The 17,531-nt window shown below is 45.7% G+C and overlaps 1 protein-coding gene across 1 annotated transcript in view; it reads left to right on the top strand.

Moving 5' to 3' along the window:
• Positions 1-17,531, top strand: part of STX18 (syntaxin 18) — a gene marked incomplete at its 3' end in the record, with an annotated part of 117,760 nt that overhangs the window by 79,247 nt on the left and 20,982 nt on the right. Inside the window, exons 3-6 of the mRNA XM_010847792.1 lie at positions 2,095-2,210; positions 4,035-4,112; positions 4,272-4,338; positions 17,128-17,243. Of these exons, the coding sequence (XP_010846094.1) occupies positions 2,095-2,210; positions 4,035-4,112; positions 4,272-4,338; positions 17,128-17,243 (377 nt within the window). The remainder of the gene's footprint in view (positions 1-2,094; positions 2,211-4,034; positions 4,113-4,271; positions 4,339-17,127; positions 17,244-17,531) is intronic.

Raw genomic sequence — 17,531 nt, 5'->3', positions numbered from 1 at the left:
GGGTTTGAGGGGGTGCCGTGCCGAGGTGGGAGAGGAGAGGAGACTGGCCTCCTGCTTGGCCCTAAGGAGAGCCCCAGGCTTACTCCTCCCTCTTCTCTTGGGGGCCTGTTCTAGGAGGGACACATTCCCGGGGCCTCTGTATCTCCGTATTTCCAGGGGAGGCTCTGGAAGTGGGATGTCTGCAGGTCTCAGGGCAAGGGGTGCAATCAGACCAGGAGGGGCCTGTTAAGGAGCACAGCTGTAGCTGTGTGTCAGGCTTCTCATATCGGCCTCACACACTAAGTGAGGTCATTCTGAAGTAGTTGGTTATTGATCCATTGATTTATCAGCCTACTAAACCCTAGGATTGCTGGTGATGACGGGGATACAGCAGTGAACAGGCAGACAAATGCCCCCACCTTTATGGAATGTGTATTTTGGAGGGAAAGATAGAAAAGAAACAAAATGAGTAAAACATAGAATGTTGGAGCTTAGTAAATGTTTTTAGGGGGAGTGGAGAAGGGAAAATAGAAACTGTCAGGGTGGATACAAGTGTGTAAAGGTAGCTTAGGGAAGTACTTATTAAGATGCAGGGACTTTGAATAAACAGATACAAGAAGTAAGCAGTCAGTTCATGGAGATCTCATCCAGGGAAAGGAGATCTCCAAAGGAGAAGGCAGCCAGCTAGTGTACGTCCTGGTGCAGGGGTACGGCTGTAGCGTTCCAGGAAGTGTGCAGAGGCCAAGGCGGCTGGAGCAGCGGGAGGTGGGCAACTGAGGATAAGCCCAGAGACGGCAGGAGTCCGAGCTTGTGAGGCACCTTAAGGCTCGTGCAGCTCTTGTAAGGGCCTTGGCTTCTGCTTTTAGGTGGGAAGCACTGGACATCTGTATGGAGGATTGATAGCATCTGACTGACTGTATAACAGGAACGGTAAGGCTGGTGCATTTGAATCATCGGAGGAGGAGCTTGCCAGACACAACAGGCCAGCTGGGCGGCTGCAGTGAACGGTCCAGCCTTGGGATCCCAGTGACATGGCCCAGAGGGGTTAGCAGTGGGTGGGATAACAAGAGGTCAGATTCTGGAAGTGTTTTGAAGGTAGAGCCGAGGAGATTTGTTAATGGATTAGTTGTGAACTGAGAGAGAAAAAGAGGTGCCAGGATGACCTTTTGAGGCCTGAGCAGCTAGAAGGAATGGAATTGCCCGCAACACAAGTGGGAAGCGCGCTTGGGAGTGGCTGCGGGCTTAGTGTTGGGCATATTTGCAATACAGATTAAACATCTGAATAGAGATACTGAGCCAGCAGTTAGATATATGCATTTCAAGTTCAAGGAGAGGTTCGGGCTGAAGATATAAATTTGGGACTTATCAGTGTAAAACTAACAACAGAAAAAAACCCACTAGCCTAGCCGAACTCACCAAGGGAGCAGTGTGGGCAACAGAAATATTCAGGGACTAAGGGTGTGCTATGCTTAGCCACTCAGTCGTGTCCGACTCTTTGCAACCCCATGGATTGTAGCCCACCAGGCTCCTCTGTCCATGGGGGTTCTCATGGGTTCCCATGCTCTCCTCCAGGGGATCTTCCCAACCCAAGGATGGAAACCAGGTCTTCTGCATTGCAGGTGGATTCTTTACTGTCGGAGCCACCAGGGAAACCCATGGGTAAAAGGTGTCAACAAAAAACCTGAAAACCAGCAGCCAGGGAGGTGGGAGGGAACCAGGAGAGAATGCAGTCAGGAGACAGGAGAAAGCAGATCAGGGAGGGGGGCCATCAGCACTGTCCAAAGGTGGAAAGTACCTTGAGGGGAAGGATGACCCCAGTGGTGACCTTGGAGAGTGAAGACCACAGTGGGGGGGTGAGGGCAAAAGGCTGTCTGCACGGGGTCTAGAGAGAATGGTCAGGAAAATGGAGTTCGGGTCTGTAAGCTTCATATGCATTGGTTCCACTGTCTAGAGCAATCTCCCACCTCTTAGCCTGGCCAGCTCCTCCTCATCCTTCGAGTCTCAGCTTAGTGGTCATTTCAGCAGGGAGCTTTGCTCTCCCCTTCACACCCCATCCAGACTCCAGGTGTGGCATTTGCTGCTGCCCCTTCATGCTGTCCTCTCTCTCTCCGTCAGTCACGTCATGTCTGAATACGGGAGAATGACGGACACAGAACGAGACCAGATAGACCAGGATGCTCAGACGTTCATGAGGACCTGCTCAGAAGCGATCCAGCAGCTGAGAACACAAGGTGTGTGCCTTGAAAGGGGCAGCCGGCAGCCTTTTCGCGATTAAGTACTCACAGGATGCGTGTGGCACAGCCAGTTAAAGCTCTCTCTTGTGCTCTTATTTAGGTTTCAGTCTCAGAACTTTCAAAGTCTTCTTTTTCCTCATTAGTGTTTTAACCTAAGCCGTTAAAAATCATGCAAAGGCCATGATTCAAGTTAAACAGATGGGAAGAGGGAGGTGGAAAGGACCTCTCCAGACAGAACCAAGAGTTTACCTTGGGCCCAGGGTCAGAGAAGGTGACTTGAGTGTGGAGGTGTGTGCGGGTGTGCCTGTGTTCTGGGCGGCATTGAGTAGGGCAGCGGTTGATGGCATGTGAACAAGGACGCATGAAGGTACTCTGAGCTCTCTACCTGGAGCATTAAACTGTAGTGACAGACTCTCTTGGTAAAGAGGACGGCTCTGGAGCCTTGGCTGCGTATGCACGCACACCGGCTCCACATGTTCAGGCCATGTGGCCTTGGGCAAGTCACTTAGTCGCCCTGGGTCTCAGTTTCTTCATCTATAAAATGGAGACAATTATATGGCATATTTCTTGGGGTCAACCCAAGGATTGAACCCAAGCCTCCTGCATTTCAGGCAGACTCTTTACCATCTGAGCCACCGGGGAAGCCCATTCTTGGGGTCATCATGAGAATTAAATTCTCCTAGCCACCCTCAGGACAATAGCTAGCCTTAGAGTTACCATCATCTCACTTTCATTGATGTTAAATTTTTACTGGGGCACTGAGACGGCTTCCCAAGTTAGGTGTCTACCTTGATTCTCTTTTAATTTGCTTAAGCAGATGCAGATTACGTTACATAGCATGGAATTCAAGTGGTCAGATGCTGCTGTGCTCGACCCAGACTTTTGTTTGTGTAGCTTCCATTTGAACCCTGATGGACCACCTGGAGAGTGATGAAAACTGTAGACTTTCCTGCCACAAAAAAAATATGCAGATGCATCAGATTTTGTGTATAATTTTATGGATCCGTTGAATTCCCCATGTGAACCTCAGGTTCAGCAGCAGCCCTGTAGTGAAAACAGATCATGTCCCCTACCCTTAAGGACATTCATTGAGATACCTTGAAAATACATGCACGTTAATACAATGATAAATAAGTACAAACCATGTGATCCTGGGCTCCTTCTGGATTCCTCATATGTAAAACAGGCATAATCATAATCGCCTTCTGCATTGTTTGGGCCATTAGCAGTAATTTGTGTAAAGTACTGGCAGGGTGCCTCATACTGTAGGTACCCAGCCTCTACCAAAATACAACTGGCACAGACTCCAAGAAGAAGTGATGATTCACAGGAGAAAGGTGTTCTTGTGGCTCAGAGAGTCAAGGTTTCCCAGAGAAGGAAGGTTTCACTCAGTGTCGGAGGTGAATGTGAGTGGCTGAGGGAAGAGGACGGAGCAGCCCAAGCTGACAGGCAGCCGGGCAGGCAGAGGGGAGTGTATGCTCTGAGTTTGATTTAAAACGGTCCTTGAAGGTCAGCTTGAGCATTGGATCCTGTTAACACGCACGGGGTCAGCTCTCAAGAAATGGCCCACGTCAAACACGATCCCTTAGTAATAAACCATAAATTATTTGACTATAGTTTTCAGCAGGTTTAATCTTTTACTCTCGCAAAACCTCATAAATCTCACTCTTTTAAAAATGAAATGTCACTTGACACAGGACTTGTTTTATAGCTGTGTTTTTAAGAATACATCTAATAAAGAAGCTGTTGTAAGGAAGCTGATGAATTGTTCTTCAGTGTAATTGAATACAGAGCCCTGAATATTGTCCTTTTCTGTTTCAGCCCACAAGGGGATACACTCTCAGCAAGTGAAGGAGCACAGGACTGCCGTTTTGGATTTCACTGAAGATTACTTAAAAAGTATTTCATTTTATCTTAAAGATCACATGTGGCATTTCACAATAGGTGGGATGCAACCTTTAGCTTTGCTAGCTGAAGACTGTAATGTCTCACTGTATATAATGATACTTTTGCCTGAGAAGCAGTTTTAAATGGTCTCTGATATTTTCCCCTGGACAGGAGTGTGTAAACTTTACTCAGAACAAAGAGCCATCCGAGTCAAGCGAGTGGTGGACAAGAAAAGATTGTGAGTATTGTCTTCATTGGTGTTCTTTAGTTAACAATAGTAATGATAATAAGATTGCCTGGAGAAATATCAATAACCTCAGATATGCAGATGACACCACCCTTATGACAGAAAGTGAAGAGCAACTAAAAAGCCTCTTGATGAAAGTGAAAGTGGAGACTGAAAAAGTTGGCTTAAAGCTCAACATTCAGAAAACGAAGATCATGGCATCTGGTCCCATCACTTCATGGGAAATAGATGTGTAAACAGTGTCAGACTTTATTTTTTTGGGCTCCAAAATCACTGCAGATGGTGACTGCAGCCATGAAATTAAAAGACGCTTACTCCCTGGAAGGAAAGTTAATGACCAACCTAGATAGCATATTGAAAAACAGAGACATTACTTTGCCAACAAAGGTCCGTCTACTCAAGGCTGTGGTTTTTCCTGTGGTCATGTATGGATGTGAGAGTTGGACTGTGAAGAAGGCTGAGCACCGAAGAATTGATGCTTTTGAACTGTGGTGTTGGAGAAGACTCTTGAGAGAGTCCCTTGGACTGCAAGGAGATCCAACCAGTCCATTCTGAAGGAGATCAGCCCTGGGATTTCTTTGGAAGGAATGATGCTAAAGCTGAAACTCCAGTACTTTGGCCACCTCATGCGAAGAGCTGACTCATTGGAAAAGACTCTGATTCTGGGAGGGATTGGGGGCAGGAGGAGAAGGGGACAACAGAGGATGAGATGGCTGGATGGCATCACTGACTCAATGGACATGAGTCTGGGTGAACTCCGGGAGTTGGTGATGGACAGGGAGGCCTGGCGTGCTGCGATTCATGGGGTTGCAAAGAGTCGGACATGATTGAGCGACTGAACTGAACTGAACTGAATCATAATAATAGCAGCTAAAGTTTGTAAATGATGATGATGATGATGATGTAGTTGCTAAGTTGTGTCTGACTCTTGGTGACTCCATGAACTATAGCCCACCAGGCTCCTCTGTCCATGGAATTCTCCAGGCAAGAATACTGGAGTGGGTTGCCATTTCCTTCTTGAGGGGATCTTCCCAACCCAGGAATCGAACCTGGGTCTCCTGTACTGCAGGCAGATTCTTTACCAACTGAGCTACAAGGGAAGCCCATAGTTTGTAGAGCTTGATGATTGTGAAGCTTCAATTTCCTCACGAACTGCTGTGACCAGGATTCCCTGGGCACGTTCCGTGCTGGACACTTTTGTAGCTCACAGGAGCCCCAGGAGGCAGGTACTGCAATGACCCTTATCTTACACATGGGGAGGCTGAGGCTTGGGAAGTGGGGTGACTCACCTATGTCCCTTAGCCAGGAGGTGGCAGAACTGGAATTTGAGTCCATATAGAGAGATATATATTGGTCAGTTGATTTTCCACAAAGGTACAAAGCGATTTTAGTGGAACAAGGATGGTCTTTTTTAACGTGAGTGCTAGAACCACTGGATATCCTGTGTTGTTGTTCAGTCCCTAAGTCATGTCCGACTCTGCGACCCCGTGGACTGCAGCACGCCAGGCTTCCCTGTCCTTCACCATCTCCCAGAATTTGCTCAAACTCATGTCCACTGAGTCAGTAATGCCATCCAACGATCTCATCCTCTGTCACCCCTTTGTCCTCCTGCCCTCAATCTTGCCCAGTGTCAGGGTTTTTTGCAATGAGTTGATGTGGCCAAAGTATTGGAGCTTCAGCTTCAACATCAGTCCTTTCAGTGTATTCAGGGTTGATTTCCTTTAGGATTGACTAGTTTGATCTTCTTGCAGTCCAAGGGACTCTCAAAAGTCTTCTCCAACACTGCAATTGGAAAGCATCAGTTCTTTGGCACTCAGCCTTTATGCTCCAACTCTCAAATCTGTGCACGACTACCAGAAAAACAGTTGCTTTGACTATATGGACCTTTGTCAGCAAAGTGATGTCTCTCTTTTTTTAAGATGCTGTCTAGGTTTGTCATGGCTTTTCTTCCAAGGAGTAGTGAGTGGTTAACCCATGTTAACTTGTACTGTTATCTGCTATTAAGTACTTGCCATGGGTCAGGCAGTATGTTTATTTCATGTAATCCTCACAGCCACTTTATTAGTAACTACTAGTATCTCATTTTTGCTAGCCCAAATTATTTCGCTCAGATAGTGCTCGGGGTATTCAGGCCAGATTCTTGCGATGCAGCCCGCGCCGCACCTCCCTGCCCAGCCCCCGCTTGCTAATTAGTATCTCATTTTATAGAGGAAATCGAGACTCGGGAAATTTGGGTTACTTGCCCAGTGTCATACAGCTGAACTCAGATTTGAACGTCAGATTAACCAGGGTTATCTCAAACGATGGACTTTGTGTTGGAGGTTGAATGAAAATAATCTGGGTAAAGGATCAGAAAGGAAGAATGGCTCAGGCAGGAGGGCAGGCAGAGTGTTTGCCCAAAGCAGGTCCTGGGAGAAGAAACAAGGCTCTGACGGTGTTCCATGTGCTGTCGAGATGGGGTGTGGTCACTGGGTCTCACGCCCGCCAGAAAGAGATGCTGATAACTTCTGCTTCCTGATCCCAGGCGGTCCCTGACCCTTGAGACCTAGCTGGTCCCTTGAGTAAGGTAAGAAGGGGGCTCTTGCTGCTGCCTCCTCAGCTCCTGGTTCTCAGCAGAGGTTTGGACAAATTAAGATCAGTCAGATGGGAATTGTTCTCATTTAGGCTGTGAAGTTCAGCCTCATCTCCTGTCAGATAGCTGCCCTGTGCCAATTACTTTGAGCAGAGGACCTTGAGGAAAATAACTGTGTGAGCCACCTCGTGTAGTCCAGCCCTCCCTTCTGGTTCTTTCCTCTCCTTACCCCAGAAGGCACCTGCCTAAAACACATGTATACTTGTAGCCCTCCCTTTCTCCAGTGTCTTACAAAGCTAACCTTTGCAGCGTGACATTCCAGGCCCATAATACTTTGTTTTTTCAGTTGGTCCCCATGGATTTATGCTCTGACCAAAGCTGACTGCTTGTGTCCTTTGACATTCTTGTGCCTTCATCCTTTCTGATTTCTTTGCCTAGAATGCCCTTCATACGTACACACTTATATTCTCTGTCCCTCTTCCCCCACTCAGGTGACCCACCACTGTAGTTTGATAACACCTGAAGTGGTCTAGACCCTGTTTGGAGACAGGAGTCCCCTGATCAAATAGCATTATCAAATTGCCATAAATGTTTCTAAATGATTATTCTTCTTTTTTGTTCTTACTCATAGCAGACCAGTAACAAACAGTTCATAGTCTCATACTGGTCTGTGGATCACACTTGATTAACACTGGCCTGAAAATCACTCAGTATGAAGTACATGCCCAGTAAATATCTGTAAGTGTGAAGATGGCTTAGATGATGTGATGAATTTCCTGCTCTGGGGGAATTCAGGAGACCTGTGCCCTGTTGGACACCTTAGTCCGACAGCCATCCTTGAAATGAGAGTACTACAGTACTAGGGATCAGTGTGGGTTGTGTCCTTTCTACCTAGAGCCTTTGTTGAGAGATTGTTGTTATCCACAACACTCAGTCATGGCCAGCTCTTTGCGACCCCATGGACTGCAGCACGCCAGGCTTCCCTGTCCATCACCAACTCCCGGAGCTTGCTCAAATTCATGTCCATTGAATCGGTGATGCCATCCAACCATCTCATCCTCTGTCGTCCCCTTCTCTTCCTGCCTTCAATCTTTCCCAGCATCAGGGTCCTTTCCAATGAGTCAGTTCTTTGCATCTGGTGGCCAAAGTATTGGAGCTTCAGCTTCAGCATCAGTCCTTCCAATGAATATTTAGGACTGATTTCCTTTAGGATTGACTCTTTTGATCTCCTTGCACTCTGAAATAGTTATCACTTTTCTCTCATATTTGTATAGGGCTTTATCTAAGGTTTTCAAAGAACTTCTTCCATGTAATTTCTTGTTTCAGACCTGGAAAAACTGTTTCTCTCCCTCTCCTCTCTATCCTTCTGTTCTTCTCAAATTTTATATAAAATCCCAGAGTTTTTCAAATAAGGGACCTGGAGACAGATGTTGGCCAGGTGGAAACTGTTTTGATTGCAGTTATGAAATACTCAGCTTTCAGTTAGAGAAATCAATTAAAGTAAATTATCGAGCATAAACTGATCTTTCTGATGACTTTTGAAAAATTGCTTTTTTCAAATTGCCTTCAACTAGTTAATTTGTAATTTCCCTGAGGATTTCAATAGACATTCTGTGTATAATTAGATCTGTTTTTATCACTTAAAAAAAAAAAAAAAAAAAAGCACTCAACTTCATCTAAGTCTGCTGCATTGCAGTCCTTTGTTCATTTTAAATTAAAAACTGGCATATTAGCATACTCTGGACACAAAGGGTGACAGATATTAATGGAACCCTTTATTTAAAAGTCAGTTAAGCCCCTCTCCTTCCTGAACAATTAAGTCCTGCAGGCATGGAGTGAGTCAGAGTAAGGGGGGATGTCCACAGCTATGGGGGCATTTCCCGGGGCAGCTCAGAGCCTGAGCAAGCTGAGGAGGTCTGGCTCAGCGTGGGCAGTAAGAGCCTGAGCCAGGACAGGGGAGGAGCAGCAGTGGAAGAGGCAGATTGGTTGTATGCAGGGGGATTGATCAAGTAGTAAACATAGAAGGATAATGGAAGCCAGGTTCAGACTTTCAGGTGAGTGAAAGGGAAATTGGATTAGAATGAAAAGGACTGGTGTGAACTCATGGTTCTCAGTTTACATAGGTGGACATAGAAATGAAATGTGGTCATAAACGTGTGTGCATGTCTAGGTCTGCAAAAGCAGACAGATTTTTCTGGCTCTGTCTGCCAAGAGAGCCTGGACACACTGACATCCCAGAGGCAATAAGCATGTTTAGCACTCAGATCTTGGCTTCTAAATAGCAATTTCAGCTTCCAGGAACCGGGCTCCTTGCAGAAATGCCTGAGTCTGGGGCTGGGTCAGGGAAAGTGTAAAATGAACTTGGAGCATATTGTTGTACCAGAAAGCAAGGGAAGGCTCAGAGAGTGATGGGGACCTGTAAAAAGGACATAAACCAGTTTGAAAGCTGCCGGTGACCAAATTAAAGACAAATTAAAGGCCAGGCTTCCCTGTCCTTCACCGTCTCCTGGAGTTTGTTCAAAGTCATGTCCATTGAGTTAGTGATGCCATCCAACCATCTCATCCTCTGCCACCCCTTCTCCTCCTGCCTTCAGTCTTCCCCAGCATCAGGTCTTTTCCAGTGAGTCAACTGTTTGCATTAGGTGGCCAAAGTATTGGAGCTTCAGCATCAGTCCTTCCAATGAATATTCAACTTTCATCTTTAGGAAATATTAAAATATTCAGAGGTGAAGGGGCATCAGGTTGGCATATTACTCTCCAGTGGTTCAGTAAAAAGCATTCTTGATACTGTCTTTCAGATTACTATGCCTGTGACTATATTTATTTCCCAAGAAAATAAAACGCTAAAAGATCCCATCTCACACATGTTAGAAAGGCTAAAATAAAAGTGACACTTCAGGGAGGGTGTGCAGCAGCTGGAACTCTCATTTATGACTGGTGGGAATATAAAGTAACTCCGTATTGTGTGCATGCTTAGTCACTCAATCTTGTCTGACTCTTTGCAACCCCATGGACTGTAGCCTGCCAGGCCACTCTGTTCATGGGATTCTCCAGGCAAGAATACTGGAGTGGATAGTCATTCCCTTCTCCAAGGTATCTTCCTGATCAGGGATCGATCCTGGGTCTCCTGCATTGAAAGCAGATCCTTGACCATCTGAGCCACCAGGAAAGCCTTGTATTAGAAACAGCCAAATAGTTCTCCAAAGTTAAATGACCATCTGATGACCCAGCAATTCCACACCTTTGTTCTTTATGCGTAGAATATTTTTTCTGCTCTTCTGTGCCTGGCAAAACTTTACTCCTCTTTTAAAAGTTTGCCTAAGTGATACCTCCCCTGAGAAGCCCCTGGGTATTTCTACTCTTTGAATTAATAGCAGTTAGATTTTTAAAGTACTTACCTTTTACATAATACTTTTTTTTTTTTTTTTTGTCTAGTGCGTCATTTAGTCTTTGCAATGATTTTGAGTGTTAATATTGGAAGGGTACCAAAAGCCGGGTTTCTCATTCTCAAAGAAGTGAAAGGAGAAAGGCAGAATGAACCTTGTTTTATTGGCCAGAACAAAAGATATGGGAAGCTACTTTACAGATGTGGAAGCTGAGGCCCAGTACTTAGAAGGTGAGCCAGAGCAGTACGTGCTTCACGCCAACCTCTGTGCTAAGTACGTTGTCACGGGCGACCTCATGCAGTGTTTGCAAGATTCTTCTTTGTAGAAAAGTGCTTTGCAGATGAAGAAAATTCAGAGGATTGAAAAAAACATAACAGGAAACTGTCACATTGCAGACAAGTGGCAGACTAGACTCCAAACCCACTTTTTGTCTCCAAACAGATTCCTGAGCATATCTTTCTCAGACAGACAGGCAGTCAGCCAATAGTTTAAGGATTGTGTCCCCATCCACCGTAGATTTGTGGAATTACTGGAGTAGCCTGTCACCCGAGACCATCCAGGAGGACATCAGGCCAGTCCTACCAAGGAATGTGGCCGAGGACAAGGCTGCCTTGCCACCGAGGCATGGCCACCACCCCGAGACCTCTCCTCTGCTGATCTACCAAGACTCTTCAGATCCTTCCCTCTCCACAGCACCAGCCTGGAAGATGAGCACTAGTTGGCCCATGACTGAAGACGCTACTGAGTCCCTTACACTGAGAGCAGCAGTGTTCTCCCGTCTCTGAGTTTTTTGAATTATTGATGGATTGTGCCAGCTGTTTCCATCTTTTCCTCCATTGATTTTTATCTTGACAGAATAAAAAAAAAAAAGTGTATTTCTTTAGGGTTTCTCAATACTATCTAACCCCTCTGCCTTTTCTTGTTACACAGTGATGCAAGAGTGGTAGTAATAGCTAATTTTTTCATCCCTTGCCCCAGACTGTGCTCAAGATTTACATATAAACCAGTAGAAAGATGCTTTTACAGTCCCATTTTACAGAGGAGAAAACAGGCTAAGAAATGCTGTCACTTGTTATTTAGTTACTGGAAAAAAAAAATCTGAAAATTCTGCAAATGGATGTCTTATTCATGCTATACTAGTTTGAACATGGCTAAGATGTCAGGTTGGGTGCATGCATGCCCAGTAGCTCAGTCGTGTCCCACTCTTTGCAACCCCGTGGACTCTAGCCCGCCAGGCTCCTCTGTCCTTGGAACTTCCCAGGCAAGAATACTGGAGAGCGTTGCTGTTTCCTATTCCAGGAGATCTTCCTGACCCAAGGATCGAACCCACATCTCTTATGTCTCCTGCATTTGCAGGCATGTTCTTTTCCAGTCGCATCACCTGGGCAGCCCAAGGTGTCAGGTTGCCACATACTGAATCCCAAAACTAATCTTTGAGGTAAAATGTTAGGAAGTAAGTAATAAATAATCATATTTATACATTTAATGTTAAACAAGATAGACCCTTGTTTTGTGTTTTTCTTTTCAGTTATGGTTTCAACTGGCTTTATTGCTTAACCAATTTTTTATCCATGTTGTGTTTATCCAGTTTTTTCTTCTTTATTAATGAATGGCATTATACTGCATGAATTGTTGGTCTATCCATTCTATCCACATAGTTGGACCATCTGTTCTCCTATTGGTGGACATTTGAGTTGTTTCTACTATTTTGGCTGTTATGGATACGGGTGCCATGAACATTCTTGGATAGATCTGTGTGTGGATATATCTTTTCATTTTTCTTGTCAGTCAGTCAGTTCAGTCGCTCAGTCGCTCGTCTCAGACTCTTTGCAACCCCATGAATTGCAGCACGCCAGGCCTCCCTGTCCGTCACCAACACCCAGAGTTCACTCAAACTCATGTCTGTCGAGTCAGTGATGCCATGCAACCATCTCATCCTCTGTCGTCCCCTTCTCCTCCTGCCCCCAGTCCCTCCCAGCATCAGAGTCTTTTCCAATGAGTCAGCTCTTCGCATGAGGTGGCCAAAGTACTGGAGTTTCAGCTTCAGCATCATTCCCTCCAAAGAAATCCCAGGACTGATCTCCTTCAGAATGGACTGGTTGGATCTCCTTGCAGTCCAAGGGACTCTCAAGAGTCTTCTACAACACCACAGTTCAAAAGCATCAATTCTTCGGTGCTCAGCCTTCTTCACAGTCCAACTCTCACATCCATACATGACCACAGGAAAAACCATAGCCTTGACTAGACGAACCTTTGTTGGCAAAGTAATGTCTCTGCTTTTGAATATGCTATCTAGGTTGGTCATAACTTTCCTTCCGAGGAGTAAGCGTCTTTTAATTTCATGGCTGCAGTCACCATCTGCACTGATTTTTGGAGCCCAAGAAAATAAAGTCTGACACTGTTTCCACTGTTTCCCCATCTATTTCCCATGAAGTGATGGGACCAGATGCCATGATCTTCGTTTTCTGAATGTTGAGCTTTAAGCCAACTTTTTCACTCTCCACTTTCACTTTCATCAAGAAGCTTTTTAGTTCCTCTTCACTTTCTGTCATAAGGGTGGTGTCATCTGCATATCTGAGGTTATTGCTATTTCTCCCGGCAATCTTGATTCCAGCTTGTGCTTCTTCCAGTCCAGCGTTTCTCATGATGTTCTCTGCATATAAGTTAAATAAGCAGGATGACAATATACAGCCTTGACGTACTCCTTTTCCTATTTGGAACCAGTCTGTTGTTCCATGTCCAGTTCTAACTGTTGCTTCCTGACCTGCATACACATTTCTCAAGAGGCAGGTCAGGTGGTCTGGTATTCCCATCTCTTTCAGAATTTTCCACAGTTCATTGTGATCCACACAGTCAGAGGCTTTGGCATAGTCAAGAAAGCAGAAATAGATGTTTTTCTGGAACTCTTTTGCTTTTTCCATGATCCACCGGATGTTGGCAATTTGATCTCTGGTTCCTCTGCCTTTTTTAAAACCAGCTTGAACATCAGGAAGTTCGCAGTTCATGTATTGCTGAAGCCTGGCTTGGAGAATTTTGAGCATTACTTTACTAGCATGTGAGATGAGTGCAATTGTGTGGTAGTTTGAGCATTCTTTGGCATTGCCTTTCTTTGGGATTGGAATGAAAACTGACCTTTTCCAGTCCTGTGGCCACTGCTAAGGTTTCCAAATTTGCTGGCATATTGAGTGCAGCACTTTCACAGCATCATCTTTCAGGATTTGAAATACCTCAACTGGAATTCCATCACCTCCACTAGCTTTGTTCGTAGTGATGCTTTCTAAGGCCCACTTGACTTCACATTCCAGGATATCTGGCTCTAGGTCAGTGATCACACCATCGTGATTATCTGGGTCATGAAGATCTTTTTCATGTAATTCTTCTGTGTATTCTTGCCACCTCTTCTTAATATCTTCTGCTTCTGTTAGGTCCCTACCATTTCTGTCCTTTATCGAGCCCATCTTTGCATGAAATGTTCCCTTGGTATCTCTAATTTTCTTGAAGAGATCTCTAGTCTTTCCCATTCTGTTGTTTTTCTCTATTTCTTTGCATTGATCACTGAGGAAGGCTTTCTTATGTCTTCTTGCTATTCTTTGGAACTCTGTGTTCTTGCCTTGAGAACCTCATGAACAGTATGAAAAGGCAAAATGATAGGATACTGAAAGAGGAACTCCCCAGGTCAGTAGGTGCCCAATATGCTACTGGAGATCAGTGGAGAAATAACTCCAAAAAGAATGAAGGGATGGGAGCCAAAGCAAAAAGAATACCCAGCTGTGGATGTGACTGGTGATAGAAGCAAGGTCCAATGCTGTAAAGAGCAATATTGCATAGGAGCGTGGAATGTCAGGTCCATGAATCAAGGCAAATTGGAAGTGGTCAAATGAGAGATGGCAAGAGTGAATGTCGACATTCTAGGAATCAGCAAACTAAAATGGACTGGAATGGGTGAATTTAACTCAGATGACCATTTTATCTACTACTGCGGGCAGGAATCCCTTAGAAGAAATGGAGTAGCCATCATGGTCAACAAAAGAGTCCAAAATGCAGTACTTGGATGCAATCTCAAAAACGACAGAATGATCTCTGTTCGTTTCCAAGGCAAACCATTCAATATCACAGTAATCCAAGTCTATGCCCCAACCAGTAACGCTGAAGAAGCTGAAATTTTTCTTGTTTAAATACCTAAAAGTGGAGCTGCTCTGTCAACGTGGAGATGTTTCTTAAGCTAAGGAACTGTCTTAGGTTTTCCAAAGTGGCCTTATTATTTTACCGTCCTCCCAGCAATGTGTGAGAGTCAGTGTTGCTCCCTGTGTTCACCAGGGCTCAGAGATGGTAACTTTTTTAAGCCATTCTAGTGGCAATGTCACAGTATCTCACTATGGTTTTTTTACTCCATGTTATTGGACACTTTTCCTCTGCTTTATTGACCATTTGTATGTCTTCTGTGAAATTCTGTTCATCTTTGTGCATATGTGTGGTACTTACAATGTCAAATATATTTTTCTAAGACGGTTGAACTCAAACATCCCATCCCACATGGTCTTATTTAAAATGTGATTTTGTTCTTGCTTCACTGAGAGGGAGCTATGTGGTCTGTGTTCCCTCTCCTTGAACCTGAGTGGACCGTCGCAACTGCCTGGACAGTGGGGTATGGCAGAAATGACAGTTTGTTGTAAACAGAGGCTGAGACTGTTATAAAAAGGCACTGAAGCTTCTGCCGTGGTCTCTGAGACTGCTTGCTCTGGGGGAAGCCAGCTACCATGCCCAGGGACACACTGACATGCCCATGAGGAAGGGACCAGGCTCTTGCCAGCACTGTCTCACAGCCGTGAGAATGAGACTCCTTGGAAGGGACTCCTCTAACCCCAGGCGAGCCTTCAGGTGGTGGGGCCCTCTACCCTATAGCAGTGCCCTTGAGAGTCAGAACCGCCCAGCCAAGCTGCTCCCGAATTCCTGGCCCCAGAAACACCAATAGATGGTGAAAGTGAAAATGTCAGTCTCTCAGTCATGTCTGACTCTTTGCAATCCCATGGACTGTAACCCACCAGGCTCCTCTCTCCATGGGATTATCCTGGTAAGAATACTGGAGTGTGTGGCTGTTTCCTTCTCCAGGGGGTTTTCCTGACCCAGGGATTGAACCCAGGTCTCCTGCACTGCAGGCAGGTTCTTTACCACTGAGCCACCTTAAGTGGTTGTTATTGTTTCAAAGTGTATACATTTTAGAGTAGCTATTATTCCGCCTCAGTAACTGGAGCCCTTAGCGTGATTGATCATGTAATTACTCGACAATTCTTTTGTTACTGTTGTAGAGGAGCAGTTCCTATAAACACCCTTTCTTAGAACACTATCTTTTGGGGAAAAAAAAAAAACAAAACATGAAAATGGCCTCTGTGGTCAGGTTATTTGGAAGAGACATCCTTTTTGGAAATTCAGTGTGTATTTTGGTATATACGGCTCTGGAAAGTTGCAGAGTCAAGTACCCATCTGGCTTTGACTCCACTCTCTCAGCCTCTCTGGGTCACTGCAGTCCCTTCTCATAGAACCTGGTGGACAGAACCTCCTCTTCACGGGGCAGTTAGTTGTTCAGAGTGTGGCCTCCAAGATGGGTTCCCTGAGGCCACATCCCAGCCCCACCATGTACTCACTGTTTGGCCCGGGCAAGTTTCCTGACTTCCCCGCACCTCACTTTCCTCCTCTGTGAAAAGGCCATTAATACTAGTAACTGCTATAGGGATGTATGGCATTAATTTAAGCTTATGTGTATAAAGGTGCTTAGAAGAGTGCCCAGTACCTGAGAAGCCCTCAATAAATATTAGCTGGCATTGATAATATCATCCTGATATGCATTTGCACTCTTTTTGAGTCTGCCTCATAATGTTATCATAGGTCTTTTTTAGCAATCTGCCTAGAATTTTCATAGTGCTCTATGAGTTACAATACAAGGCCCCTTATCTCATAACCAATTTTCTTCCCTCTTATTAACAATGCACTGAGAATTATAAAGCATCCATTCATTCACCCTATGTTTATTAAACCCTGAATGCCACACACTCATCTCGAACCCAGGGCTGCACAGCAGCCATGACTTACGCAGTCAGGGGCCCTGCTCCCAGAGCACATACTGCAGTGGAACGAGACAGACAGTAACCAAATGAGAGGGGAAGGTCACCTCAGCCCGCAGTGACTGCTGGGAAAAAGACAGGCGCTGGGGCACAGAGTGGCAAGAGGAGGCCTTCTGCAGGCAGGAGAGTGAGATGAGGTGGGCGAGATCTCGCCTGGCCCTGGGGGTGGAAGAGAATACTCTGGGAGCAAGCCCCGGGCCAGGGCGGGTGATGAGGCTAAGAGACCTGAGACAAGGCCTTGCTCCCTGTGGGTGTGTGAAGACTCGTGCTTTTACAGGTCAGTTTTAAGATGTTACTTGTGTATCGTGTGTTATGTAACATGTGCGTGTATTTATTCAACCCCACTTCTGCATTGGTGCACGACCAGCTCTTGGGTTTGTTGAACTTGGAGCAGTGGGCTGGCCCTTGCTGCCACGTCTCGAGTGTGGGGTCAGGAGGTAGGGTGGGTTCCTGCGTCCTTTCCTTTGACGCCTGCTGACAGCACTCTTTCAGCTGCGGGCTCTGGCGGGGGTGTGCCGACTGCCCTGTAATAAGCGCCACCCCCTTGAACTGTGTCAGGATGGTCGCTGGGCCCAAGGCCATGGTTCTACTCTCCAGCTGAGGGCGCAAGGCAAGGGTGTAGGGCTCATCTTTGACTCCTCTGTTTTCAGGCAGAATCCTGCTGTGTAAGTAAATGATGTAACTGCTGATTTTTCATCCTTAGGTCTAAGCTGGAACCAGAACCAAACACAAAGACAAGAGAATCCATGTCTTCTGAGAAAGTTTCACAGAGTCCATCAAAAGACCCTGAAGAAAAACCTGTCCCTGAAGAATATCCAGGTATGAATTAAAATCAAAATCGTGCCTTGCGTCTCTTCTTTATGACCTGTGGTGCTTGCGTTTGCACGAAGGGAAGGAAACATGGAAGCGGCAGCCTTTTTTTGGTCACAGCTGGATCTTAATGACCACTTCAAGGGTGGGGCGGGAGGGTCCTCCAGACACCTGGGGGCCGGCAGGGTCTAAAGAAGGGCCTGAGTCTCCACACACCAGTGAGGTGGAGACTGGAGCCTTAGAACCCAGAGGAAACATCAGAGATCTCTGCTTGTCAGTCTCAGGAGCGGTAGGGGG

This window comes from Bison bison, unplaced genomic scaffold, assembly GCF_000754665.1.
Source record: "Bison bison bison isolate TAMUID 2011002044 unplaced genomic scaffold, Bison_UMD1.0 scf7180017864255, whole genome shotgun sequence".
Classification (NCBI taxonomy): domain Eukaryota; kingdom Metazoa; phylum Chordata; class Mammalia; order Artiodactyla; family Bovidae; genus Bison; species Bison bison.
This window is presented reverse-complemented; position numbering and strand designations above follow the sequence as displayed.